Source organism: Diabrotica undecimpunctata, chromosome 10 (genome assembly GCF_040954645.1).
Source record: "Diabrotica undecimpunctata isolate CICGRU chromosome 10, icDiaUnde3, whole genome shotgun sequence".
Lineage (NCBI taxonomy): Eukaryota > Metazoa > Arthropoda > Insecta > Coleoptera > Chrysomelidae > Diabrotica > Diabrotica undecimpunctata.
In genome coordinates this window covers 77,563,565-77,590,816 of record NC_092812.1, presented here as the reverse complement: position 1 = coordinate 77,590,816, position 27,252 = coordinate 77,563,565, and the positions used below count along the sequence as shown (strand labels likewise).

Below are 27,252 nucleotides of genomic sequence, written 5' to 3'. Positions count from 1 at the left end.
ATCTACATAACCCAAAAAAAAAAGACTAAGAAGTAGAAGAAGAAGAATCTCGATTCTATGAGTAAACAACAAAAAGTAAACACAGTGTTGCCGATGTCACGATATGAAATTATGTTAGGCCGCTGCTAAAACTATCAGATTTTGCCAAAAATTATATTAAAATTTTTGAAAAAATTATGTTAACATTTTTTATCTTGGTAGTTTCTAAAGGTAATAAACTACATTAGAAAAAAATTATTTTATTCAACTTAACTTGTTAATTAAAAAAAAAAAACATGAACAAAATATATGTAATATCAAATACTATAATAAAACTAATTTACATCTGGAACGCTTTCATAACTAAGGTTAGACATAATCGCAACATAATTAATGTTAGACGTAGAGTTACCAAAGAACCATTGCCCTTGTTCTTTGTCGATATAGAGCCAAATGAAAACAATGAAAATAAAAACATATTTAACCTGCAAGACTTACGAAACTGCATAATAGCAGTAAAACCACCTAGAATAAAAAATAAAATAGTTCAATGCACAATGTGTCAAAAATACGGACACTTAAAAAGTTACTACCTGAGGCCTTTCGCCTGTGTTAAATGCGGTGGATCACGTGACACAAAAATCTGCAAAAAAGCACGCGACACACCAGCAACATGTGCCTTATGTAATGGCAATCATCCAGCAAACTATAAAGGATGTGCTATAATATAAAGACCTAGTAAATTCGAAAAACAAAAATATAACAAGCAGCATTCCTATACCTAGAGTTGCAAGCCTAAATAATAATAACACTAATGCTCACCATATACGCCAATCACATGTAACATATTCTCAAGTTGCAGCAACTAATACTTCTTCACAAGACAACAACAATAATTCAGACCTTTCAAATAAACTTACAGAATTCCTCAACGAATTTAAAAATATGTTTGCACAATTGATAAATCAAGACAGCATGATACTAAGCATGCTTACAACAGTGATAAATAGAACGTCGTAATGGCTAACTCACTTAGAATAGCAGAGTAAGAGGTCTTTTATAAAATTTCCACACTACTCTGTCTATGTGTGTACGCAAATGATCCAGATGGAACAGCCCATGCTGGTTCAGTTGTAATAATCCGTACAGCTATAAAACATTACGAACTTGCTCCATATAACACCAACAAAATTCAGAGTACTATCATAAAAGTACAAGCGCTCACCTTCCCATTAACAATAGCTTCTATCTAAAGCCCACCACGCCATACCATCAATCTGGAGGAATAGAGAGAGTTTTTTGAACAACTTGGCTCACATTTCCTAGTGGCAGGGGACTGGAATGTAAAACATACAACCTGGGAAGCAAGACTGATATCTCCAAAAGGCAGAAATCTATTAAAGATCATACAAGATAATAACCTGAAATACCCTACAACTGGTAACCCCACATACTGGCCCACTAATAACAACAAAATTCCTGATCTGCTAGACTTTGCTATAACCAAAGGAATACCTGAAATACACAGCGACATCACCCCCAGTTTTGATCTACATTCGGACCACAGTCCCATTTTGATTACCTTAAGTACCAATATAATTTGGAAAACTCTTGCATCAAGGCTATGTTCCTGAAACACGAATTGGGTTCAATTCAAAGAAGAAATCAATGAAAAAATATATCTTGACATTCGACTCAAACACAAAAACGATATTGAAGAAGCTGTAAAATATCTAACGGAACAAATACAACAGGCCGCTTGGAAAGCTACTCCTGAAAAGGAAAAAACCATTGATGAAAGGTATAGTATACCTCTCCACACTAGAACACTAGTAGAAGAGAGAAGAAGAGCCCGTCGCAAATGGCAAAGAACAAGAAACGCGATAGATAAAACAAATCTAAACAGGCTCACACACAGACTTCATTCCGCTATCCAAACAGCCAAAAACGAATCTTTTGAAAGATATGTCACAAACCTTTCTCTTGACGACAACTCTCTTTGGAAAGCCAAAAAGAAATTCAAAAAGCCAGTAGTAATGAAATCACCAATTCGGAAAAATGATGGAACGTGGGCTCGATCAGATATAGAAAAATCCAACAAATTTGCAGAACATCTATCAACCGTCTTCTCCACCCCACAGGCCAACGATATTAACGACGAGAAAATTAGAGACTTCCTTAATGCACCCTGCAGCTATCATTACCACTAAAATACTTCTCACCAAACGAAGTCCGTAACGAAATCAACCTGCTTAACCCTCATAAAGCTCCAGGATTTGACCTTATAACTGGCGAAATCTTAAAAAAACTCCCAAGAAAATGTGTCGTCTTATTAACCATTATTTTTAATAGCCTCCTGAGACTATGCTATTTTCCAGTGCAATGGAAGTATGCACAAATTATAACGATACCTAAACCTGGTAAACCTCTAACTGAAGCCAGTTCGTACAGACCAATAAGTCTCCTTTCGACTTTATCAAAAGTTTTCGAAAGGTTAATCCTTAACAGAATAGAAACAATAATACCTATAGAAAACCTTATCCCAGATCATCAGTTTGGTTTTCGGTCAAATCACTCAACCATACAACAGTGCCATGGATTAGTTAACAAAATAAAAGAGAGCCTAGAAGGAAAACAATTAAATCATACTTGTCCGACAGATACTTTCAAGTTAAATACGAAGGTGCTCTATCCAACTACCATCAAAAAAAAAATCCGGAATTCAAGGCAGTGTACTTGGCCCATTCCTTTATCAAATCTTCACTGCTGATATTCCTATTAGTGAAAATACACTAATGGCAACATTTGCGGATGACACTGGTATACTAGCATCAGACATCAACGAAATATTAGCATTTAACGAATTGCAAAATCATCTCAATGGTTTAGTCTCTCAGAAGACTGGTTTAAATGCTGGAAAATAAACGTCAACACAAACAAGTCTTGTCAAGTAAATTTCACAAATCGAAGAATTAGATGTTCACAACTACACCTAAATAATTCACCTATACCAATAAAAACAGAAGTAAAGTACCTGGGCCTTCATCTAGACGAAAAACTTACTTGGAAATCACGTAATGCAGCCAAACGACGACACCTCGACCTAAAAGGCTGGATAATCAACAGAAGATCGCAACTTTCATTAGAAAACAACCTGACCATCTATAAAACAATACACAAACCAGTGTGGACATACGGAATTGAGCTGTGGGGCTGTAGCAAACCATCCAACACCAAAATATTACAGACATCCCAGTCAAAAACTATTCGTATGTTAGCTAAAGCCCCATGGTATGTGTCAAACCAAACCCTTCATGCAGACCTCAACATCCCCTTCAGCAATGATGTGATTGCTGACCACTCCAGAAGATACATCAATCGCAGCGCAGACCATCCAAACCATCTCATAGACGAATTATTTAACCCCCCACTGGTTGACAGACGTCTAAAAAGACTTTGGCCAGAAGATCTAGCTGCTAGGTAAATTCCAGAGAGTCGTCATGGACTAAACCTGCCACAAGCCAAGAACATACATCATATTTACTTATTACTGTATTGAAGTAGATTGTAAATTAGCAATAAATAAATAAATAAATAAAAATTAGAATCAGAGTCAGAATTAGAATATCTTCTTCTTAATTTATCTAAATTACTCGAACTTTGCATGTTAATTTTTAGAATATCAAATGTAATACGTTATCTAAACTGTACAACTAAAATCCAGTAACAGAATTGTAATCCCAATGGTATTTGCTATATATACTTCATGATTTGGGAATCTCTGCGCGATGTAGGGATTCTCCAAATTATACTTGATGTACTTCCCCGAGCTACATATAAAAATCAGAGTTATGTTAGGCAATTCTACATACAGGTAATTATTATTGTCAGCTTTTATTTTGATTTTAAATCTTATAATAGGCCAATGTATTATGTTCCAATTATCGACATAATTCCCACAGGCATATGTATAAAATTATGTTAAAATTATCAACTAAGTATGTTAAAAAGATAATTATTACCAGAATGCCATAAAAATTATGTTAAAATCTGATAATAATTATGAACTAATTGGCAACTCTGGAAACAAAAACAGAGACCAATGAGAGCCGTCAAATTTCGGACACCAGGGAAACTTGCCTTGCGCGAACTTTCGCGCTAAAGCGAATGATAATACACTGCGATCATAGTATAAAAAACTGCGATTTATATTTAAATAACTAATAGAAACAAAGTAGAGTTAGTGTTAACTGTTTTTAAAATGTATCGAAAAAAGATCCAAGAATATTTAAAAACAAAACAGAATGAACATAATAAATCTGATAACACCACAACAGCAATTAAAACTGCAAAATCACCTGAAGCATCAACTTGTAACAATCGTTATCAAAATGCAGTAGTTGCTTTGAATTGTATAGAAAAGGGATTAGGATATAAATTGGATGAGCCAATAGGTAACCAGAATGTCTGTAAATCTAATAATACTAACCCATTAAATTATTATGGAATTGGAAAATCCAAACATGAAGCTAAAGATAACACACCTCAAACAGCATTGGAATCTATTCAGTGCTCCAAAGATGAAACAATACGTAACCAGAATGTTCATAAATCTGATAATACCTACTTTTTAAAATATAGATATAGATATAGATATAGATTTTTAGAATCCAAACATGAAGCTAAAAAGAACACAGCTCAAACAGCATTGGAATCTATTCAGTGTTCCAAAGATGAAACAATAGGTAACCAAAATGTGCATAAATCTCATAATACCGACCCATTAAGTTATTATGGAATTGGAAAATCCAAACATGAAGCTAAAAAGAACACAGCTCAAACAGCATTGTATATACCTAGTTTTTCCCCAAATGCCAGACATCAACATTGGTCTGATACTATTCGAAACCTGGTGACAGCAAAGTTTCAAAATTTAATGTTAAATGATGTGATCCATTCTAAATGTAAAGTTCTTGCAGGTAAGATGTATTCAAATTTTTATTACATCATCAGCACTACTTATAATATATATATATATATATATATATATATATATATATATATATATATATATATATATGTATTTTATGTATATATATATATTTTATATATATATATATATACATATATATATATATATATATATATATATTATATATATATATGTATTTTATATATATATAAAATATATATATATATATATATATATATATATATATATATAAAATACATTTATATATATATATACATATATACATATATATATATATATATATATATATATATATATATATATATATATATATATATATATATATATATATGCAACATTGGCCAATGGTTTTTCCTTTTTTTTGGTACTAATATATATATATATATATATATATATATATATATATATATATATATATATATATATATATATATATATATATAAGAAATACTGGATATTAGTGACTGTCAATATAAACAAACAAAACAGTTTATTAGGGTTGCAGTCAGAAAATTGGCCGGGATGTTAATTAAACACTCTTATGACTTTTTGTCTAGCTTTCGGAATGGTTTTATTCCTTTTTCAAGACACTGTAATAAGAAAAAAAGTGTAAATATTTATAAAATTACACAAATCTTCAGTGCAACTTACTGGTCATTGAGATTATTTATAAAAGCATAGACACTCAACATTAATAACACACACATAAAATATAAAATAGTGGACAAAATACATTTTAAAATTCTTTAAAATTTAGGTACAAGTTGTTAATAACAAGTTATTTAACATTTGGCATTCCTTTCCTCAGGTAGCTGTAAATTTCTCTGTGATTATTGTTAGTTGTTGCCCTGAAAACCATCAGGGTTTTCTAACTCTAATGCCACAAATTGGTTGCATTGCTCCTGGAGTGATACTTTCAAAAGTTAACATGCTCCTTTTCTAACTTAGCTGCACTGTACTGAAAACGACCTACAGTCAGAAATACATAATACAGTTGCCTTCCATTGATATACTATTTTGTTTTTTATTTTCCTGTTTTGTGAGACATGCCATTACATTACTTTTATTATTCACTTACATCAACCTTTTCTATTTGTTATATATATATATATATATATATATATATATATATATATATATATATATATATATATATATATATATATATATATATGTTGGAAATATCGGGTATGTAGTCTATATTAAAAAAAAATATCTTTGTTTTTTCTAAAGCTCAATATTTCGCCATTTATTTAATAGCTTCATCGGGAGTAAAGAAATTAAAAGATTATACACATAAATAAAATTGAATATTAAAATAACATTATTGTTGATGAAACTGTACATTTAATAAAATGCATGTTAAAATTTAAAATATCTTTGAGCATGTTCGTTAACAATAAATAAGATGGAACACTTTTTAAGGGTAAGGGTAACTTCTTTAATGGTTCAAGTCTTTCAGGATCAGGTTTTAAGGTCTGATTTTCTATTTGATAACCCAAAAGTTTGATTGAATTTAGTGTATAAGAACTTTTATTTTGATTTATTGTTAGATTGTATTTCTTCGCTACTTCCATAAATTTATTAAGATTTTCATTATGTTGTTGTTGATTTAATCCACAAACCGTAATGTCATCAAGATATGCATATACACCTTTTAAATGTTCGGATTTAATAATACCATCGATAACCCTTTGAAAACAAGCCACTCCGTTGGTTACCCCAAAAAGAATCCGGCAAAATTGGTATAGTTGGCCGTTGGCTTCAAAAGCAGTGTATATTTTCTCTTCATTTTTGATTGGAATTTGATGGTATGCATTTTTAAGATCAATAGTACTGAAGACAGAATATCTTGCTACTTTTCTAACAATATCTTCAACATCTGGGAGATGATAGGCTAAGGATCTAAGTACGTAAATTTATTACTCGTTTGTGAATAATCTACGACCATTCGCTTTTTGTGTGTTTCACTTTTTGTAATAAGTACTTGTGCACGCCAAGGAGAGTTGCTTTCTTCTATGACTCCATTCAATAACAGATACTGTATCTCGTCAGATATGAATTTTCTATCTTCAGTTGAAAATTTTCTTGATTTAGTTGCCCTCGGTTTGCAATCATTTGATAGATTGGAGAATAATTTGGGTGGCTCTATATTTAAGTATGCCAAACTACAAATGTTATCTATACGATCAATAACTAAAGGCATTTTTGAGCCAGCAAAAGTGATTTCTAGAGAAGAATGTTGTTTAAGCAAGTTATGACCTATAACTACATCAGCACATAAATCTTGAATTATTGATAATTTGACATTTTTATAGGAATGTTCGTTTATTTCTAAATTAACAAAGCGGTGTCCTGAGATAGTCGTTCTGAGTGCTGTTGAAGCCATTATTATGCTTGCATGACTTCTAAATGTTTTCACGTTTATGGACAATGCATAATTTATACAGGAGTTGTATAAGCCTCAGAGTGTTTTGAAGCTGACTCCAGAGATTGGGCTTTCACTATGGCATCTTGCAGAGTAATAGTGTTGTTTTCTAGTAAACGTTGTCTTATGCCATTAGAAAGAATGCCATTAATAAAAGAGTCTCTTATATAATCTTCTCTATTTTGGTCTGCAGAAACGGCTAGAAAATTACAGTCTTTGGAAAGCACTTTAAGATGTTGAACGTATTGACCTATATTTTCACCAGTTTGTTGTTTTTTTGTCATTAGGATATGTCTGGCAAAAATTTCATTTTTGGGTTTAACAAAAGCTGCTTCGAGAATACTTTTGGCTTCAGAATACTTTCTACAATCAGAGATGAGTTCATAGATATTGTTGCTCACGTAATTTACCAGTAGTTTGAATTTCTCCTCCTCTGAAACATCAATCACAGAGGAAATAAAGTTTTCAAAGGTAGCTTTCCAATGCATCCATTCTTGAGACGATCTAGGAGAGTTAGGATCTGCATCGAATCTGTCTGGTCGTAGTAGCTTATCCATATTTGATATTTCTTGTATATTAAATTGTAATGAAATGCAAAACCTTTATAAACTAGGTTTTAATATACAAGAAATTAGCATTGTTTTGTTTGAATGAATAACATGACAAATACATTTACATATGACATTAACTAAAACTAAGATGACAAATGACAAACACAGTTCACAGACCACAGGATATATATATATATATATATATATATATATATATATATATATATATATATATATATATATATATATATATATATATATATATATATATATATATATATATATATATATATATATATATATATATATATATATATATCGTGTCACAGTGTTAAGGCCGTATGACACTATGCATTTTCTTGTATCATTTCTGATATAGAAAGTTATTTATGTTTTCTTGTATCGTTTCTTGCACGTACATCACGTACATTTGTGCTCTGTTTTATCGGAAATTGTATGTGCTTCGGCACATGATTGGTCGAAATTTCGACACATATAAAAATAGAACTGCAGTACCTGAGGACCCCAAGCCAGATGCTACTGATTATTTTTTAAAATACTGTGGTTAAAAAATGAAAGAAATAAAATGTCCCAATATTAAAACTAAATTGGAAACCAGAATTTTTGAACATATTCAACAGGCTGTAATGGAAGACAGAAATAATAAATAATTTGGTTGTAATAATTTATTTGTTTTTTTTTACAAATTATGTGTTTGAATGGCATTCTTTTGAAATTCTACTCCTATTTGGAGATATAAAATAATCTTTAAACTCATCACGAATTTTTAAAGCGGTTATGTATTGTTTTTAGTAATACATCTCCTCCTACTTTCAGTAGTTTCGATGCTATTTGATCTAATCCCTGTGATTTATTGTTTTTCAATTTGGCTACTGCTGTTCTAATCTTGGTTATTGTTTGTGGGCACTTTTCTCTGATGTCTGCTTGGTCTAATTGTATATCAAAGTTCTCCTCCAGCCGCCATTATGACAGAAGTTTTACGTTTTTGCTTTTGCGGCTTTGCTCACAAATTGGCGCATTTCTTGTACAAGAAACTGCAGCGGACACAAATTCTTGTATCGTTTCTGATATAAGAACTTATACGCTTGTATGACACTATCCATTTTTTTTTTGTTATATCAGAAACGATATAAGAAATGATACAAGAAAATGCATAGTGTCATAGGGCCTTTAGTCAACATACTCTTCAGAAACAGCTGGACCGATTTTTATGAAATTTTATTTGTATTCGGTACGTCTGAGAATATTTTTAATCTATTTTTAATATTTTTAAGTGATGACATTTTTTTATTTTAATTTTTTATGATGTGGCATTAAATAATACATATAACTGTTAATTTTCACCCGTCTATCAACAATACCTATTTTTTAATAGCCATATTAGTGTTACAGTGTTAGTTGCCATACTCCTTCGAAACGGCTTGACCGATTTTTATGAAATTTTATGTTTGTCCGATAGGTCTGAGTTTCGGTCGTAATCTATTTTTCATACCCCTAAGTGATAAAGGTGGTCCACTCCAAACATTTTTTTGTTTTTTCGACTTTTTTCGAGTTTTTATTTTTATTTTTTTATGCTGTGGCACTAAAAAATACAAACAACCCTTAATTTTCATCCTTCTATCAACAACCTCTATTTGTTAATAGCTGTATCAGTGTTACAGTGTTAGTTGCCATACTCCTCCGAAACGGCTTGACTGATTTATATGAAATGTGATATGTTTATTCGGTAAATCTGAGAATCAGTCGTAATCTATTTTTCATACCCCTAAGTGATAAAGCTGGTACATCCCCAACATTTTTGTTTTGTTTTGTATATAAAATTTTTTTATTTTGTTTTTCATGATGTGGCAATTAAAAATAGGTACATATTGTAATGTCTTTTATTTATTTATAATTATTTATATTTTGTTCGATTGTATTTATGAATTCTTTACTAATTTATTATATTGTTCTTATTCTAATTTATTAAAAAGCACGATAATTTATATAAATTTATTTAACCACTTAATAATACATAATTTATTTTAGGCGAACGTAACAATTAAAATCGCGAGCGCGTCTTCAAAATTAACTGTTCCTCCATATAAAAATGTTTTATTTATATACTTAAATCGCCGTTATCTCGAAAAGTCGAAAACCTTCTTGACTAGACTGGACGGTGAAAACGGTAAGGGCAAACTGGATTTCCCATCGACTCGCCTCGAACTTTGTTTTTATAACATCGTGTGTCAGGTATTCATGACCTAGGAAATACTCGAATAAATATGGATATTAGTAATAAACATGTTTACAGGTTTTTAATATGACTCATATTTTTACGTAACAATATACTTATTAATTTTCACTCTTTTATCACCAATCTCTATTTTTTAATAGCTATATTAGTGTCACAGAGTTGCCATACTCCTTCCAAACGGATTGATCGATTTCTATGAAATTTTATGTTTATTCGACATGTCTGAGAATCGGTCGTAATCTATTTTTCATACCCCTAAGTGGTACGGGTGGACCACTCCAAAAATTTTTTAAAATTTTTTGGACAAAATTTTTTATTTTTGTTTTTTTTTTTTGATCTGGCATTAAACAATACAAACAACCCTTAATTGCTTATCCTTTTATCACGAACCTCTATTTTTTTATAGCCATATTAGTGTCACAGTGTTAGTTGCCATATGTACTCCTCCCAAACGGATACCCGATTGGTCATACTAGGTCATTTTTCATACGCTTAAGTAGTAAGGGTGGTCCACCCCAAACATTCTTTTTTATTTTTTGGACAATATTTTGGAGAAAAAGCCTTCTCTCATTCCGAGAACTCTACGCAATTTTCAGGCGTTATTATTGTTTATGCATCGAGCAAAGTAGTGACGTTTACAATTATTATTATTTTACCTTCTCAGTTTAATTCTCAAGTAAATTTATTATTTATTTGCTGGGCCAAGCTTATTCAGCGTGTTTTTCCGGACATAGCAAACCAGTTCAAAAACCGTAATTGGACGAACAATATTGGCGGCCAAAAATACAGATGTCGATGATCTGAATGCGACAATTTTGAATTTTCTTCCAAGAAAGTTGATTTTGTTCAAATCGGTTGACACAGTTATAAATCAGGATGACGTAGACAGATAGATTATCCTAGAGCAGCGTTTCCCAAATGGTGGGTCACGACTCGGTACCGGGCCACGAAAGCAAAATGTTGGATCGCCTCGCCTCGCCGTTTCACATCTTGCTTTTTCAGGTCGCGCTCTGCCTGACGCCACTGCTTTTATTTTAACCTCCCACTACCACATCCACAAAATTACACATTTCCGCCCGCTACACCACTGCTTCTTTTATTTCATTCAGTGTCAAGCTTAGTTGTCAGGCCTGAGAACGCATATTTTTCGTGCCTATTGATTACCTTGAATTGATGGATAAATTTGTTATAAAATAAGTACAAGTTCTAAGACAAATAGACCGTCGAGTGATCTGCAGCCAGGTACAAGATATAAAAGCGGCCATAATAATAGACAGTCGAGTAATGTCCATTCAGAGGCAGGTACGATTGGTAATTACAAACGGCCGCTCAATGCGCAGTCTACAACTTTCACAAAAAAGAAGGAGGCCTGGACCCGACAATAGTTTGAAGATTACTTACAGTTCGGTTTTATAAAGGGTACTGATGACTAATTATGTGTTATTTGTTATGATGCACTTTCAAATGAGAAATTTAAAATTGAAGCGGCACTTGGAATTGAAGCATCAGGAATACAGTGGTAAGCCAATAGCTTTTTTTATAAATAAAAAGAGAATTAATAGCTCCCAAAAAGAATATGCCTTTGCATTTTGCTCAGAACGCTCAATCTGAAAACCTTGTACTGGCTTCCCATGAGATATCAAAATTATTTGCTGAAACCGGTATACACAATTGCCGAGCAATGAAAATAGTAGCGTCTCGGATATGTGATAAAAAGCAGGAAAGGCAAGTGAATTCGCTGGCTCCATCAAATAACACAGTAAAGCGTAGTATTGTGGAAATGGCAGATAAGATTAAAGAAAGTATTATGTCACTTAAAGGCGTGTAACTATTTTTCCTTGCAAATTGATGAAAGTACAAACATATCAGATAAAGCTAATCTAATGTGTTTTGTAAGATACGATTTTGAAAATACTATTAATGAAGAATTTCCATTTTGTAAATCTCTGTCAACAAGAACAACGGCTAAAGAAATATTTAATCTGATTAACAGCTACATTAATGACAATGGAATTGAATATAAGTGTGGAAGTAAGTAGCCATGGAGCACGGTCAATGAAAGGCGCTCGTACTGGAGTTTTTCTGAGGATCAAGGCCCTAGACCAGAATGTGTTTAAGCGCATTGTAGCATCCACAGAGAGGCATTAGATCTCCAAAAATGCCACTGCTTTTAACCGAATCTATTCAAGAGTGTGGAAAATTTATAAACTTCACAAAATCTCTCCCACTGAACTCAAGAGTTTCTTTGCTTTGTGCAAAGAAATGGGAAGTGAATATGAACATATTTTTTATACTCCGAAGTGCGATTACAATTTTTCAGAATGTATATATATATATATATATATATATATATATATATATATATATAGATAGATAGATAGATATGGAGCCATTATCAAGAGGGATATGGTTCCGTCCGAGTAGTTCGGGGTCTCAATCTGCCCTCATTCGTGACGTACCAGTATTTTGTTCTGTAGAAATACAAGAACTATGAAACGGCACTGAGGTCTCAATCTGCCTACTCCTTAGTGTCGAGTGACGACCGGTCTTACCCTGTGTAGCTGCTTTTATACTCTCAGTATGCACGAAAACGGTCATAGCGGGTAGGGTTGGGGCGGGGGTCGCCATATTGCCGACAGTCTTTTAGCGTCATCGCGCGTGTTTAAGCTGTTATGCCGTTTTTCAATTTTTCATTTTCGGTTTTAAGGAGCAGATGGGAGCGATGATTTTTGCAGAAAATCGTTGGATGTTAGAAGTGCAGAGAATACAAAGAAATGTTATTACTACAAACTTTGTGTTTTGAAATAACAACTTTTTGTTAAATAAAAAAGTGTATAATCAGTTTACTTCATAATAGTGATATAATTTTATAATAAATATGTTCATATAATGTTAAATAAAACTTTGTGTTATAAAATAAAAACAAATTGTTAAATAAAAGTGTTTATGATCAGTGTATAATCATCAGTTTATTTCATAATGATATAGGTAATTTTATAATCAATATATTTATATAATGATGAATAAAAATAGTCACTACCTAACTATATGGGTATAACGAGGGCAACAGCTTCGAGAATTGAAATTATATCAAACAAGATGAAATGGCCCAAGTTAAAGAAGAATTTTATGCCATTGTATGATTTCTAAGATGCATAGCTACAGTTATATGTACTTTAATACGAATTGATTCTTATGGAGGTGCAAATGCAGAAATATATCTTTCAGAAAAAGAATGTTTGCATTAAATGTCCAAAAAAATCAGAGACTAGTTTAAAAATTAGAAATATTGTTTAAATATGGCTGGGTTCTATACATGATCAAACAACATTTAATAATAGTGGCATACAAAGATTTAAAGCTGGAGACTTTGTTTGGTTTGTACCATTTTTTATAGTTGGTCATTCTGGTTACAGCTTGAAATCATATTTGATGACACGGCTAGACAATATGCTAGAACAAAAGCAAATAATCTTTATAATGAATCTCCCATACGAACTAGGAATGTTGTGGAAATCAAGGATATGGAAACGATGATACCCAATTTTTAAAAATCGAATGAGATTAAATTTGAAAGTGACTATGAGTGTAATAGTAGCAACAGCATTATTTCATAACATCTGGAGCAACCAAAATGGAGTCTTGTTTTCTGTGTATCATAATCTAGGTCAACAAGAAAACTATTTAACTAAAGCCATAAAAAAGAAGACAAAACAAGACAATTTCCCTCAATTTAAAGGAAGTTTAGATAATGCAAGACACTATTGTGAATTATGTATTTGGCAACATTTTGCAGAATTAGATTTACAATTTCTAAAAAAATATCTCCTATTAAACCAATTGTTTTGTTTCTGAGGTCATTTACAATGTATAAGTTTTACATTTACTTTCACCTTTGTCAATATAAATTTTATAGGATATTATGATGCTTATATTTCAGTAATTTGCATTTTTATAATTGTATATATATATATATATATATTAATCATAAATATATTAATTCAACAATTTCTGTACTGTGTGTGGTGACACGTGATCGGGCTTATAGGATAGGTTAACTCTAGAGAGTGGAGGTTAGGTTATAATGAAACAACTTGTATCTGTCCTGTCTAGATTCAGAATGGTTTTATTTCCTCTTCCTTGCGCCCGTCCGTCACGTCACTCTTACAATGTTACCAACCTGTGCGTTCCGAATATTTACTTATTTACATACATCACATCCACCTCTTTTTAAAATGAAAAATAAAAATAAATTTCTTTAACAAATCTTTAAGTAAACATTTATGAATTTCCTCAATTGTTTCATACATCCTTTATCCCCTTTATTTTATAATAAAATTACTTATAAATCTAATCTATCAGGTTTTTTAACAATTCGACCTGAAGAGATTTGTGGAGGTAAGTTTATTGGAGAGTGATGATCAGAATAATTATCAGAGACACTTTCAAGATTTTGTGACTCACTAATTTCAGATTCGTTATCTGTATGTTCATCATCAGCAGTTGCAGGAATGCGAACCAAAAATTGTCTATTTCTTGCAATTTCTGACCCAGAATCTCTTAATTTAATCGAGTAGGTTTTATCTCATAGTTTATGTGTGATAAGACCTTCTCTCAATTCGCTTTTATCTTTAACATAAACTTTTTCATTATTTTTAAGCCGTTTTAAATTTATTGTATCTCTATTGTAATATTTTTATTAATCTAATTTATTGTTTTTATTTATTATTAAAGGTTCTACACTTATAACATTGCCCCCCTCTTAAAAGATGGTTCCTCCTGGAACCTTGTCGGGACTGGAACTGGGACGGCATGCTGGTATCGGCAACTGGACCCTCTTTTACAACTTCCAGTTGTATAAAAATGACAAGGGGCGGTTTTTTCTCCGCACTAGTAACTATGCGGATTGCAACAGGCTAACACCTGGACTTCGGTGTCTTTAAAGATCTTCTCTACCATACTTCGGATAACCCTCCAATCTAATTGACGGCATTCTAGTACGTGCTCTCTCGATTGAAGTAAGGCTTCCCATACATCTCGGTAGGTTGGTTGGTCACGGGCAGTGTCTTTTGTTACCAGGTAGAAAAGGTAACGTGATGCATCTTGGAGTTTCAAGGCTTTCCCGGGAGCTGGCACTTTCCCCTTGGAATCTTGCTTATTCGGTAGATGACATCGTTGATCTCCATAATGAGGTATGGACCTTCCCAAAACTGTTGCAATTTGGGAGAACAACCTTTTCGCTTCTTGGGATTATAGAGCCAGACTTTGTCGTTCTTCTTAAAGCAACCCTTTTCGGCTTGTGTATCGTATCGTTTCTTCATTCGGCCACTAGCGATCTGAAGATGGGAACTGGCTGGTGTCTGGCCTGTTGATTCATTAACAGCAGATCTGTAGGCCATTGTGAAGAACGGAAGATATTGGTCCCAGTCTCGCTGATGATCGGACACCATCTTTGTCAAATACTTGCCAACTGTCCTATTCATTCGTTCTACCATACCATCCGATTGCGGACGATACGCTGAAGGGTCTTCTTTACACCAAAATGCCCTCCTGATGGACTGTCGTGTAACTGACGAAGTACTTCGGCTATTCTGCTCTTTGGGATCACCAACTGTCTTCTCTTCTCTAAACCGTCATCATTTTCCAGGACTCGTTTGAGCAAGCCATCTTCCATGATAAAAGAGTCCCACTGGGCCCAATACGTCTTAACTACTGAGCATAGGTTTGATATTTCTTGCCAAGGTGGTCGACGGTTTTCCTCTTTCCATTTTCGAATTTTCTGTACAACTGGATCTCTTTCTTGTTCTTCCTTTATCTTGGTAAGCGTCCAGTCGTCGTTGACCATCGTTGTTCTTAGCACTGCTGCTTCCTTGGATTCCGTTTTGTTGCAGTGTGAACACTTTGCTGGACATGGCCTTCTGGAAAGAGAATCAGCGTTTCTGTGGTAAACTCCGTCCTGGTGCTCAATCTTGAAATCGTATTCTTGGAGTCGTTCGATCCATCTGGCTATCTGACCTTCTGGATAAACTGCATGCCACTTAAGGGCGGCATGGTCGGTTCGGATTAAAAACTTCCTTCCATAGAGGTATTGATAGAAGTGCTCTACTGATTTCACTACTGCTAGAAGTTCTCTTCTCGTGACGCAATAATTCCGCTCAGGTTTTGAAAGAACTTTACTAAAATATCCAAGGACTCGTTCCTATCCTCCTTGAATCTGAGATAGCACTCCTCCAATTTCCACATTACTTGCATCTGTATCTAAGACGAACGGATATCCTAAAATTGGTGCTGTGATTAAATGCTTTTTTAAGGTCTCAATGGCATTTTGGCAGTCTGTATCCCAGCGGTAATCTCTTGCTTCCTCTGTAAGTCGCGTTAATGGCTTAGCGATATCTGCAAACTTATTAATAAACCTTCGGTAGTAAGTACATAGTCCAAGAAAACTTCTCACTTGATGTTTGTCAGTTGGTACTGGCCATTCCTTAATGGAATCGATTTTTCCCTTATCCGCGGCCACTCCTTCTTTACTGACTATATGACCCAGATAATTGACTTTACCTTGAAATAGCTGGCACTTCTTGGGGTTTAACATCAATTGGGCAGCTTTAAGTCGATTAAAAACGTTTTCTAAATTCTTCAGATGATCTTCAAATATCTCCCCCAAGACGATTATGTCATCTAGGTAAACCAGGCATGTTTTCCAAGATAACTCTCTCTAAACATTTTCCATAAGCCTCTCAAATGTCGCAGGAGCATTACAGAGTCCAAATGGCATAACGTTGAATTGCCACAATCCAGATCCTGTGGTGAAGGCTGTCTTCTCTTTATCTCATTTCTACCTGCCAGTATCCAGACTTCAAATCCAAAGTAGAAAACAATTTACTTCCAGCCAATGTGTCCAATGTATCGTTGATCCGAGGCAGAGGATAACTATCTTTCTTGGTAACGTTGTTCAGCAAACGGTAATCCACACAGAACCTCGTCGTTCCGTCTTTCTTCTTAACCAGGACCACCGGAGAGACCCATGGGCTCGTAGAAGGTCCGTCTGTCTTCATTTCCTGAACAATTGTTTCAGCTTCCTCTCTTTTCGTCTGTGGTAATCGTCGAGCTGTTTGACGAATTGGCTTAGCATTACCAGTATCCATTTTATGCTTAACAATGGTTGTTCTTCCCGCCATCAGATGTTGTCGCCTGGCGGATTATGGATGTCACAGGTACACAAGTTCCTACTTTTGTCTCTTTCTTGATGGTCACTGGGTAGTCATTGACATTGATAAGTCTCACAAGAATTTCTTTAGCCGAAGTTACCAATTCCTTTCCAATTATGATTCCACGGCCAACCTCGTCGTCATGGTTCCAAGTCTCCATCATAACAGGTGTCCCTTCGTAGCCGAAGCCTTCATAACAATTCCCTGTAGCCGCGCTACTATCATCGGTTCACTTCTCGCAGGCACGACTGTATCTTCTTTAATGGCTGCTTGCATAGTGTTGTCATCATGTGGATGAAGAATTACCTCCTCGTTGCCAACTTTGATTACCTTATTCTTAAAATCCAATTGGAATCCATGCATATTCATTACGTCCATTCCTAGTATAACATCCTCTTCGATGTCAGCAACAATAACAGTATGGACGAACTTTTCTACTCCAATTCCTAATTGTACCTGGATTTCTCCATGAATGTTGGCATTTTCACCTGTAGCGGTCCGAAGTCGCAACCTCGTTGGTGACAGTTTCTTATGGCGTTTTATAACTGTCTTACGGCTGTCTTGCGTATAATGGTTCTGGTCGTACTATCATCGGTTCACTTCTCGCAGGCACGACTGTATCTTCTTTAATGGCAGCTTGCATAGTGTTGTCATCATGTGGATGAAGAATTACCTCCTCGTTGCCAACTTTGATTACCTTATTCTTAAAATCCAATTTGAATCCATGCATATTCATTACGTCCATTCCTAGTATAACATCCTCTTCGATGTCAGCAACAATAACAGTATGGACGAACTTTTCTGCTCCAATTCCTAATTGTACCTGGATTTCTCCATGAATGTTGGCATTTTCACCTGTAGCTGTCCGAAGTCGTAACCTCGTTGGTGACAGTTTCTTATGGCTTTTTATAACTGTCTTACGGATGTCTTGCGTATAATGGTTCTGGTCGCTCTGGTATCCACCAACAATGTATGCCTTCTACCATTTATTTCTCCATCCACATATACACTATCTTCACGACATTTCAAAGAAGTTATTAGTATGAGAGGATCTTTGGAAAAGTTCCGGGTCGAAGCTGCCCCCCAAGGCCGACTCGTTCTAGTTTTCCTGATGGTGAGTTTCTTGATTTTATGGTCTTCGTTTTCCTGCATGTAATACTCTTAATCATATTAACGATCTGGTCAAGTTTATCTTCATCTCCTTCCTCTTTTACAGTCCTAACTTTACTGTACCCGCCAGAGGCCTGACTCGTATTCGAGGGCGGCGGATAAGACATCAACCAGCGTTTTGTGATGAGCTAATCGCAGTATTCTCTGCATTTCATGATCACGAAAACCATCAATAAACGTTTGAACGGCCAGCTTTTCCATCATGTCTTCGAGAGCTGTTGGATAAGCATATCATACTAATCTGGCAATATCTACCTCATATTCTTGAAGAGCCTCATCTTTCTTTTGTCTTCAATTTTTAAGCTGCGACTGATATACATGCTCCAAATGTTCGTGGCCATATCGCATATTTAATCTCTTCTTCAGTTGTTCGAAATCATCCGTCTCTCTACGGCTATGGTCTGAAGCACATCTAAGGCATCTCCTCGAAGAGCGATAGTCAGGTTTACAGTCTTTTCTTTTTAGACCATCCATTTGCTCTTGCAGTTGATTCGAACTGTTTCATGTAGTTGTTCCATGACGATTTTCCGTCGAAAGTTGGGACTTTAACATGAACAGAACCTCCACTTCCCTCAAATTTCGGCCGTATTTCCAACGTACATTTCGTTTCGTCTTCTTTTGTCTCTACTGTAATTGAATTGTTTCCTCTCTCTGCTGTTCCTGTTTCCTCCATCTTCCTTTCCATCTCTTTTCATATATTTTCTTCGAAGACCAACATATCGGCAGCAACTTGGTCTTTTAACGACGATATTCTATCGTCGAGGGCAGACATCTCAGAAGTGGCTTTAGAGATTTCCAAAGAGATGTTAGCAGAAACTTTGCTTTCCAGAGAAGAAATCTCGTTAGAAACTTTGTGTTCTAATGATGCGATGTCACCAGAAACTTTGGCTACATCAGAAGAAACTTTCGAAATACCGTCAGAAACTTTGTTCTCTAATGATGCGATGTCGCCGGAAAGTTTTGAAATTGACGAGATAACAGTAGCATGTTTGTCTTCAAATGTATAAGTTTCTGGATCTAAACCATCTTTCTCCAAAGCGTTCTTTAGTCGTTGGACTAACTCAGACTTTTTTCCGGTAGAAGCTAATTCTCTATCCTCGAGATGTCTTCTTAAATTATTTACTATTCCACTTTTCTGACACCACTTGTAATATTTTTGTTAATCTAATTTATTGTTTTTATTTACTATTATAGGTTCTACACTTATAACACTTATAAGTTTATTTAAAGTCTTTATTTGTACAATATAACTAATTTATTTTACACTAAGAATTATATAATTTATCTAAGTGCGTTACATTTTAAAAACTCGACGCGATGTTCAAAAACCAACTAACTGTTTTCAGCAGAGTTCCTTCTTTAAATATAAAATGCCGTTAGTTCCGGAATTCCGGCGATTCCGCATCGAAGAGCCGAGAAGGTCGCTCATACTGGTTTTATTCGGTCTGCTTCTGGAAATCGTGGGTAACTCATCAGAATTCAGGTAAACGGGTCTTTTTATATCGGAGGGGTACCCCTAGAAATTTCTGACGGCAGGTATATTTATGATCTAGAAAAGACGAATGGGTTAATATGTTTACAGTATTATGCGTCTTAATATTTATCATAACACTATCATAATAAGCTTTTTGAATGTTCTGTCTTTTCTGAAAATTACTGATCACTATTTTAGCATTACATAATTTTGGTTTTAGAATTTTGTCAGTAGTGGAAATCTGAGTTTTAAGTACTCGTGACATTAAAAGTTGAGATGATGATGGTAAATTTGAATCAATTGGTGTATTTCTAAGTTGTAGCAATGTTAAATATTGCTACAAAGATTTTTCTATTGTATTGACCCTTTTTAATATAATCAAAGCTTTACATGTAGGAAGACCTAATGCCGTTGGTGAATTAATCTCTACCACATAAAACATTATGTTGTACATATTGTTACGAACACGCTTTCGGCATGACCCAAGTAACGGTTGCATTGCATCTCTAATACTCTTCGAGAAGTTTCGCGATGTATCGAGTGCGACAGAGAATAACCGGTCACGTAGGCGAATTAGAGGTGGGACTACGCCAGAATATTCTCGAACATAATACTTTTGGTATATATAGGTAACAATGTTAGAAGTAGGGTTAGTTGATAAGAGATTACCGAACTGTAAACTTATAAATAAATATATTTATACAAATTCGAACCAATCGTTTTATTTAATCTCGCTACAATATTATCTTTATATTTGCATTCTAAATGCACTTAATTTTCGAGCTTTCTATACTTTTACACAGATTGATTGCTTTTTCCAAGCTCATCACATCTTCTAACAGTCTCTGTCTCATAGTTTCATCTGCTACCCCACATGTTATGCAAGTCTTAATCAGACTGTCCTTCAGATGCTCTAGCTCACAATTTTTTTGCCTTGTTTATAATATCTGTTATAAATTTGTCTACTGACTCACCTTTATCTTGTTTTCTGGTAAACAGGCAATACTTTGCGTTTGATACATTGCTTTTGGGTTTGAAATGTGTTTCAACTTTTGTGATTACCGCTTCTAACTTATCTTTTTCTTCTATTGAGAACTTGAACGTATTATGGATTTTGAACCCTTTGTCACCTATTATTTGTAACAGTTGTGCGCATTGGATTATTTCAGGTTTTTTTTTTGTTAATTCTGTTGCTTGAAGGTAATTTTTAAATCTTTGTATGAAGAATTTCCAGTTTTCGTATAGATTATCTGACATTTGTATTGAGTTTATTGCTGCCTTGAATTCCATTTCATTTTTATACTCTACTCTTAAGTCTTAAAGTATTCGGTTTGGTTTCAGATTTGGATTTCGGTACCATGTGATGACACGTGGTCGGGCTTATAGGATAGGTTAACTCTGGAGAGTTGAGGTTAGGTTATAATGAAACAACTTGTAGGTATCTATCGTGTCTAGATTCAGAATCTTAAAATTTGTGTATAGTTTAAATTTAATTATTTAATAGATTTTACATTAAAAGACAACACTTTTTGTACAGTATATTTATTATAAATTTTCTTGAAAATATTTTTGTTTTAATTATAATTCCATTTTTAATATTTTGATTTTTAATTCTTGTTCCTTACTTAATATCTTTCATGGTTGGCCTTTCTTTCTCTTCTTTGTCCTCTTATCGATTATTCTCTTTATTTAAAACTTCCAGTTTTCGTTAATATTTTTCTTGGTTTCTATACTTTTGGATAATTCCTCAATATGTAAATGTTCCCTTTTTGTGAAAATTAAAGAACTACTTCTTTCTGATACAGTCATAATTAATAATAATTAACAATTTTATTCGCAAATTAACAAACAGTGAGAAAAATAAGGTTATTTCGACAAAAATAAAGCAAAATTGATAGAAACACAATTACCAACCTACTAATTTAAACACATGTTTACTTTTAATAATGAAAAGAGCTGTAGGTATTATGAAACTCAGTGTGACACTTAAGTGTATTTTAGTCTAAAGCGAACATTAGTTTAGGTTGTCATTATGAAACTGGGCTTTAAGTTTTGTTCTATACACTTCTAATTGTAAAATAATTTAATATAAATATAATGTCGGAATTTTACAACTATCAGTTCAAAAATTGTAATAAAGTTTGACAAAAACAGTTATTAGTAAAACTTTTAAGTTGAACTTTCACTTTGAACTTTACTTTGTAAGAAATTTTTAAATTAGCACATATTAAATATGAAAAAAATCTATAAAAATAATAAATAAATGATAAAATGGCGTTTTTAAATTTTACACATATTATTTAAATTTTAAAAATACAAATACAGTACGACCTAGTGTACAATTTTTTTAATGTGATGATATAAGGTTGCCTGAGAAAAAATGGTTGCAAATGTCAGCTGTTAAAAACGCGAGGTACCAAAGATAAAAAAAAGGAGCTGACCCACAACGCCACCGGTTTGACATGCGACATGAGGTTTGAATTGACACGAAGTCAGTTGTGTGAGTTTTTAAAGCATACGTCGATAGGTAGTGTTAATAATATACATATTATCACTTGTTATTTACAAATTTGTCACCGAGTGTTAGGGTGCGTTCATAAAGGAGACCATCGCACCGTCTCCTCGCCTAGAGCGTAGCACTGACGGCGAACGCTCGCATTTAAAGTAATGCATTTCTTTTACCAAAAATCGATTAAATGATACCATCCCATGGCCCGAGCGAGGGATGGGTTATGATCGTTATGAACGCACGCTTAGATTAGTAGATATCTAATTTCTTCTAAAACCGTACATTTTTAGAAAAATCGAAATAAATCGGAACATTCTGTCTTTAGGTATAGGAAACCCTTATAAAAGTATAGTTTATTTTTTAAATAAAATTAAAAAATGTTTCAAATTGTTAAAACTTTCGAGCAACCCCGTATAATATACTTTCAGTCAAATTTAACCCGATCTTTATCTTACACCCCTCGAGAGAGAAGGGGATCGACCCTGACAGTCTCATCACAACATCGTTACAATAAGGACGCTAGTTTAGTTTAAGTGATTTGTTTTTGTATTACTCTACGTAAAATTCTAATAAGACTTACATCCCCTACAAATATATAGTGTCAAAATGCCACAAGAAAATAGCTTTAGAACGAGATTAACTGGCTTTCTTGAATTTTGAGATTGTTCTCAATAATTATTTTTAAAAATTCATTGGCTATTTGATCTCATTCTGTTGCTGTCCCATCTTTAGTTTGTTCTAGGGCCTTTGTTACCCCAGTTTCAAATATCTTTGGTCCATTCAATTCAAGAGTGTACGTTGCATGACCATAATCCGTAAATAAATTTTTGATGTAAATTTCCTAGTCTGTAACTGCTCTTTCTTGTCTGCAATAAATTTGTTGTTTTTGTCTACTAGCCTTTTAAGCTGTCTTACCTATTAATATTTCGTCTGCGATTCACTCGCTCTTCTTCCACCGTTCGGAGTAACCAATTACTTTTTTCAGTATTTTATATATCGCCCCTTAATGTTCACACAGGGGGTATTATTATAGGGGGTTGAAAATTGGGGACAGAAATTATTGGGTGCAGATAGGACAAGCAAAATAAACGAATCTGTTGCGAACGTCTCTTAGGGTTTATTTGGAGAACTGGATAAGTTAATGAAACTATGGGATTGGATTGGGATTGAGATTACATGAATCTCCTGGAACAAACAAAACACAAGAAGTTCCTCTAGCTATTTAAAATAAGGCCGCTTTGAGGAAACTTCCTGCTGGATGAAAGAAAAGGCTCTTCCTTCCTAAAAAACACAAAAGGGGTTATAAACTTTTTTAATAAAAGAAATAAACAAAATGTTTTATAGAAAATTACACATTTATTACTGTCCCACCACACAGTTACAAATAGAGATAATAACAATAAAATACAAAATATCAAAAACAGACTTACTATGTCCTATCCGTTTACAAACTCTAGAAGTTGGAGATACTATAAAACTTACAATTTTTAATGGGCGACAATTTGTAGCAGAAATAAATTATTACAAATAAAGAAATATCTTTTTAAGTGAAACCATGCATAGGGGTTAACCTTTTTTTTTAAACTAAACAAAAACAAAATCTCAAATATGATTAGATGTTTACCAAATGTCAAAAATAGTGCTAACTGTCATATGTCACTATTAAATCTTAAAACTGAGAACAAATAAAATGACAGCTAAGCCACACCCTAAGATTTACAATTTTAATTATTACAATTTATAAATTGTTATGAAAGCAATTGTCATTAGAAAAAAATTTCTGTTTTACTTTAAAAGTTCGAACAAAAAAAGTTACCTGGGTTTCACTAACTGTTACTTTTACTTTAAATTTCTGAGATTGGGAACTGGAATTATACTCTGCCACACGAACAAAAAACTGCATCTCACACTGCGAATTATATTCTGAAACGGCTTCTTAGGACACACAAATTTGAGGCTGAAGTTGGCACTGGACACAAACTTTAGACTCTTCTAGGCTTCTTAAAAAACTGAAACCATGTGGGTATTTTTTAAATTGTTAAACGCCGTTTTTTAAATATCTCAAATGAGAGACGGCTTACAAATAAAAAACAATTATTACTCGTCCAAAATTGACACATTACATTGAGTAAAAATCAATTTTTTTAACAAATTTGCCAGTTTTTTGCGACTAAACTAAACATGTCTGCTTTCAATGGCCCATCTTCCAAATCTCACTTTTAACTGTAACTATACATTGAACTTAACACTGCTACACACTTTCCATGAAAAGGGACAAAAAAATACAAAACATTTCAAATTTGACGCAAAATTTGGACCAACACTGAAGCCACTGCCTCTTCGACCCAGCGACATCAGCGAGAGTGATGTAATTATTTTTGACATTCATTCGACCAACTTGGTATAAACAAAACATATCAACGGGAATATTTATTTGAAACGCAGAATGTTAAGTGGCTTAGATCTAAAGAAGTAAAAAGAAGCAAAGAAATAAGCGTTCGTGATATATTAACAAACTGTAAAATGTGTTTATATCAACTCGGCGACGCAAAAAGAATTGAAATAATTCTTCGGAGTTTTAACATATACGAGGGGATTTCAATATATACCAAAGAATTTAAAAATGCTACACCATATGTAATCTTTTAATATTTTATTATTATGTCTGAATTAATTTCACTGTTGCTTTAATACTTTCTACAATGACATTTTCTTAAACATTGCTGTTTTTCTAAGCCCTGATTTCAAACCATTGAAAAATGTAATAACACTAATAATGTGATTTTCTTTCTTTCTAGGTATTGTGATGACGAAAGATTCAGATATTTCAACTGCTGAAGTAATATGTGTGACAACTGGCACAAAGTGTATCTCTGGAAAGAATATATGTTTAAGCGGAACCGCAGTCAATGATATGCATGCAGAAATTTTATCCCGAAGGTGTTTGCTTTCCTACTTTTATGACCAGCTTGAACTGCTACTCTCTGATAGTACTAGTAACAGCTCGATATTTGAACCAAAGATTTGCGGGAATGGTTATCGCTTAAAAGAGGGAATTGAGTTTCATTTATATACAAGTAAATCTCCTTGTGGTGATGCCTCTATTTATAATAGCGGAATATCGAATCTGACAAATTTTGGTCTATTAAGAAGTAAGTTAGAATCTGGCGAAGGTGCAAGACCTGTTAAAGATCCAGTCACTCAAACTTGGGATGGAATTAAACAGGAAGAACGCCTGAAGACTATGTCCTGTTCTGATAAAATTTGCAAATGGAACGTCTTGGGACTACAAGGATCTCTATTACTTCATTTTATTGATCCCGTGTACTTAAGGTCAGTAGTAGTTGGCAGCCAAATTAATAAAAGGCATTTAAGAGAAGCATTTTACGGAAGGGCTGAAGATATATTAGATGACTTACCATCACCATTTCGAATAAACAAACCAGATATGTTAATGGTAACATCTATTGAGGAACGCATACCAAAAAGTGATAAAGATTTTTCTGTGATTTGGTTTTTGGGCATGAAAGAACCTGAAATATTGATATGTGATATGGGTAAACCAAAGCAAGGTATTTCCACGATTTGTAAACATATTTTGGCTTGCAGATATGCCTTATTATATGGACGATTATCCAACATTTCAAAGGACCAACTTTTACCACTAACTGTAGCACACGCTAAAGAATGTGTGCTTAATTATTCGGTTGTGAAAAATATATTTTATAAAGCTTTTCAGAAAGCTGGTTTAGGATATTGGATATCTAAACCTGTGGAACAGAACATGTTTAATATTTGTCCTAATTAAAAAAATATATCTATTTTTCACATTCACATATGTATCTACAACTTTTTTCCATTAAATTTATGAATGCCATTTGTTTTTTATTTCTAGTAATTTCCCACTGAATTAATAAATTCTGTTTTCATTTTTTTATTGATTTTACAGCTAAGAATTACTTATATTTTTTGTATTTTAAATTTAAAAGCATATCCGTGCAATTATATTTAACAGAAAAGCATCGTCCTATGTCGTGTAACCTCAAGTTTGCATCTTAGGTGAAGTTCACTTCACACTATCAAAAATATTTGAACTATGTTTACTATGGAAGTAATCCTAATCTATCATGTGTATGTATCTATTTTTAATCCAATATTTTACTACAGTACATTCCAAGTATAATATGTTAATTCAGGAACAGGAAAATTGACCCGGGTAAATTTATTTATGGCAACCATAGACATAATATATTATGCAATATTTTATGTCGTACTTTTAGTTAAAAAATAGATTTTTTTTTTCTTTACGAAATAGTTCTTTAGTAGATTGTCACAAATTTCTCAATCCGAGCCTGTGTTTTCCGTTTTAAATATGGCGATCTGCTGACACACTACAATTTTGTATATTTACCTCTTCTTACCTTCTCTGTACTCTTCTTAATAGTTCTATATGATAACCGGTTTTCTACTTCTATTGTATTCCCATTACACTTTCCTGTGTATAATATCCCTTATTTAATAAACGTTTACTTTTTTAAAAGGAGTTCAAATGATTTGTATGGGATCTTGGAGGTACCAATGAATATTATCGGAAAGTATTCATAATGTTACAGCAAAGCTCTCAAGAAATACTCAGTTTTCATAAGCGAACAAATCCTACTTTCACGTCTATTCTGAGACTTT

The 27,252-nt window shown here is 33.4% G+C and overlaps 1 protein-coding gene across 1 annotated transcript; it reads left to right on the top strand.

Moving 5' to 3' along the window:
• Positions 1-4,130: 4,130 nt before the first annotated feature.
• On the top strand, positions 4,131-26,439 carry LOC140452136 (double-stranded RNA-specific editase B2-like). The gene is made up of 2 exons (XM_072546223.1): positions 4,131-4,958; positions 25,368-26,439. The coding sequence occupies exons 1-2, from the start codon at positions 4,241-4,243 to the stop codon at positions 26,375-26,377; spliced, it is 1,728 nt and encodes a 575-aa protein (XP_072402324.1). The 5' UTR covers positions 4,131-4,240; the 3' UTR covers positions 26,378-26,439.
• Positions 26,440-27,252: the final 813 nt, after the last annotated feature.

Excerpts from the sequence above, each read along its gene's own strand:
- LOC140452136 (XM_072546223.1), top strand. The coding sequence starts at position 4,241 with ATGTATCGAAAAAAGATCCAAGAATATTTAAAAACAAAACAGAATGAA. Across the intron at positions 4,959-25,367 it reads TAAATGTAAAGTTCTTGCAG|GTATTGTGATGACGAAAGAT; the intron begins GTAAGATGTATT and ends CTTTCTTTCTAG.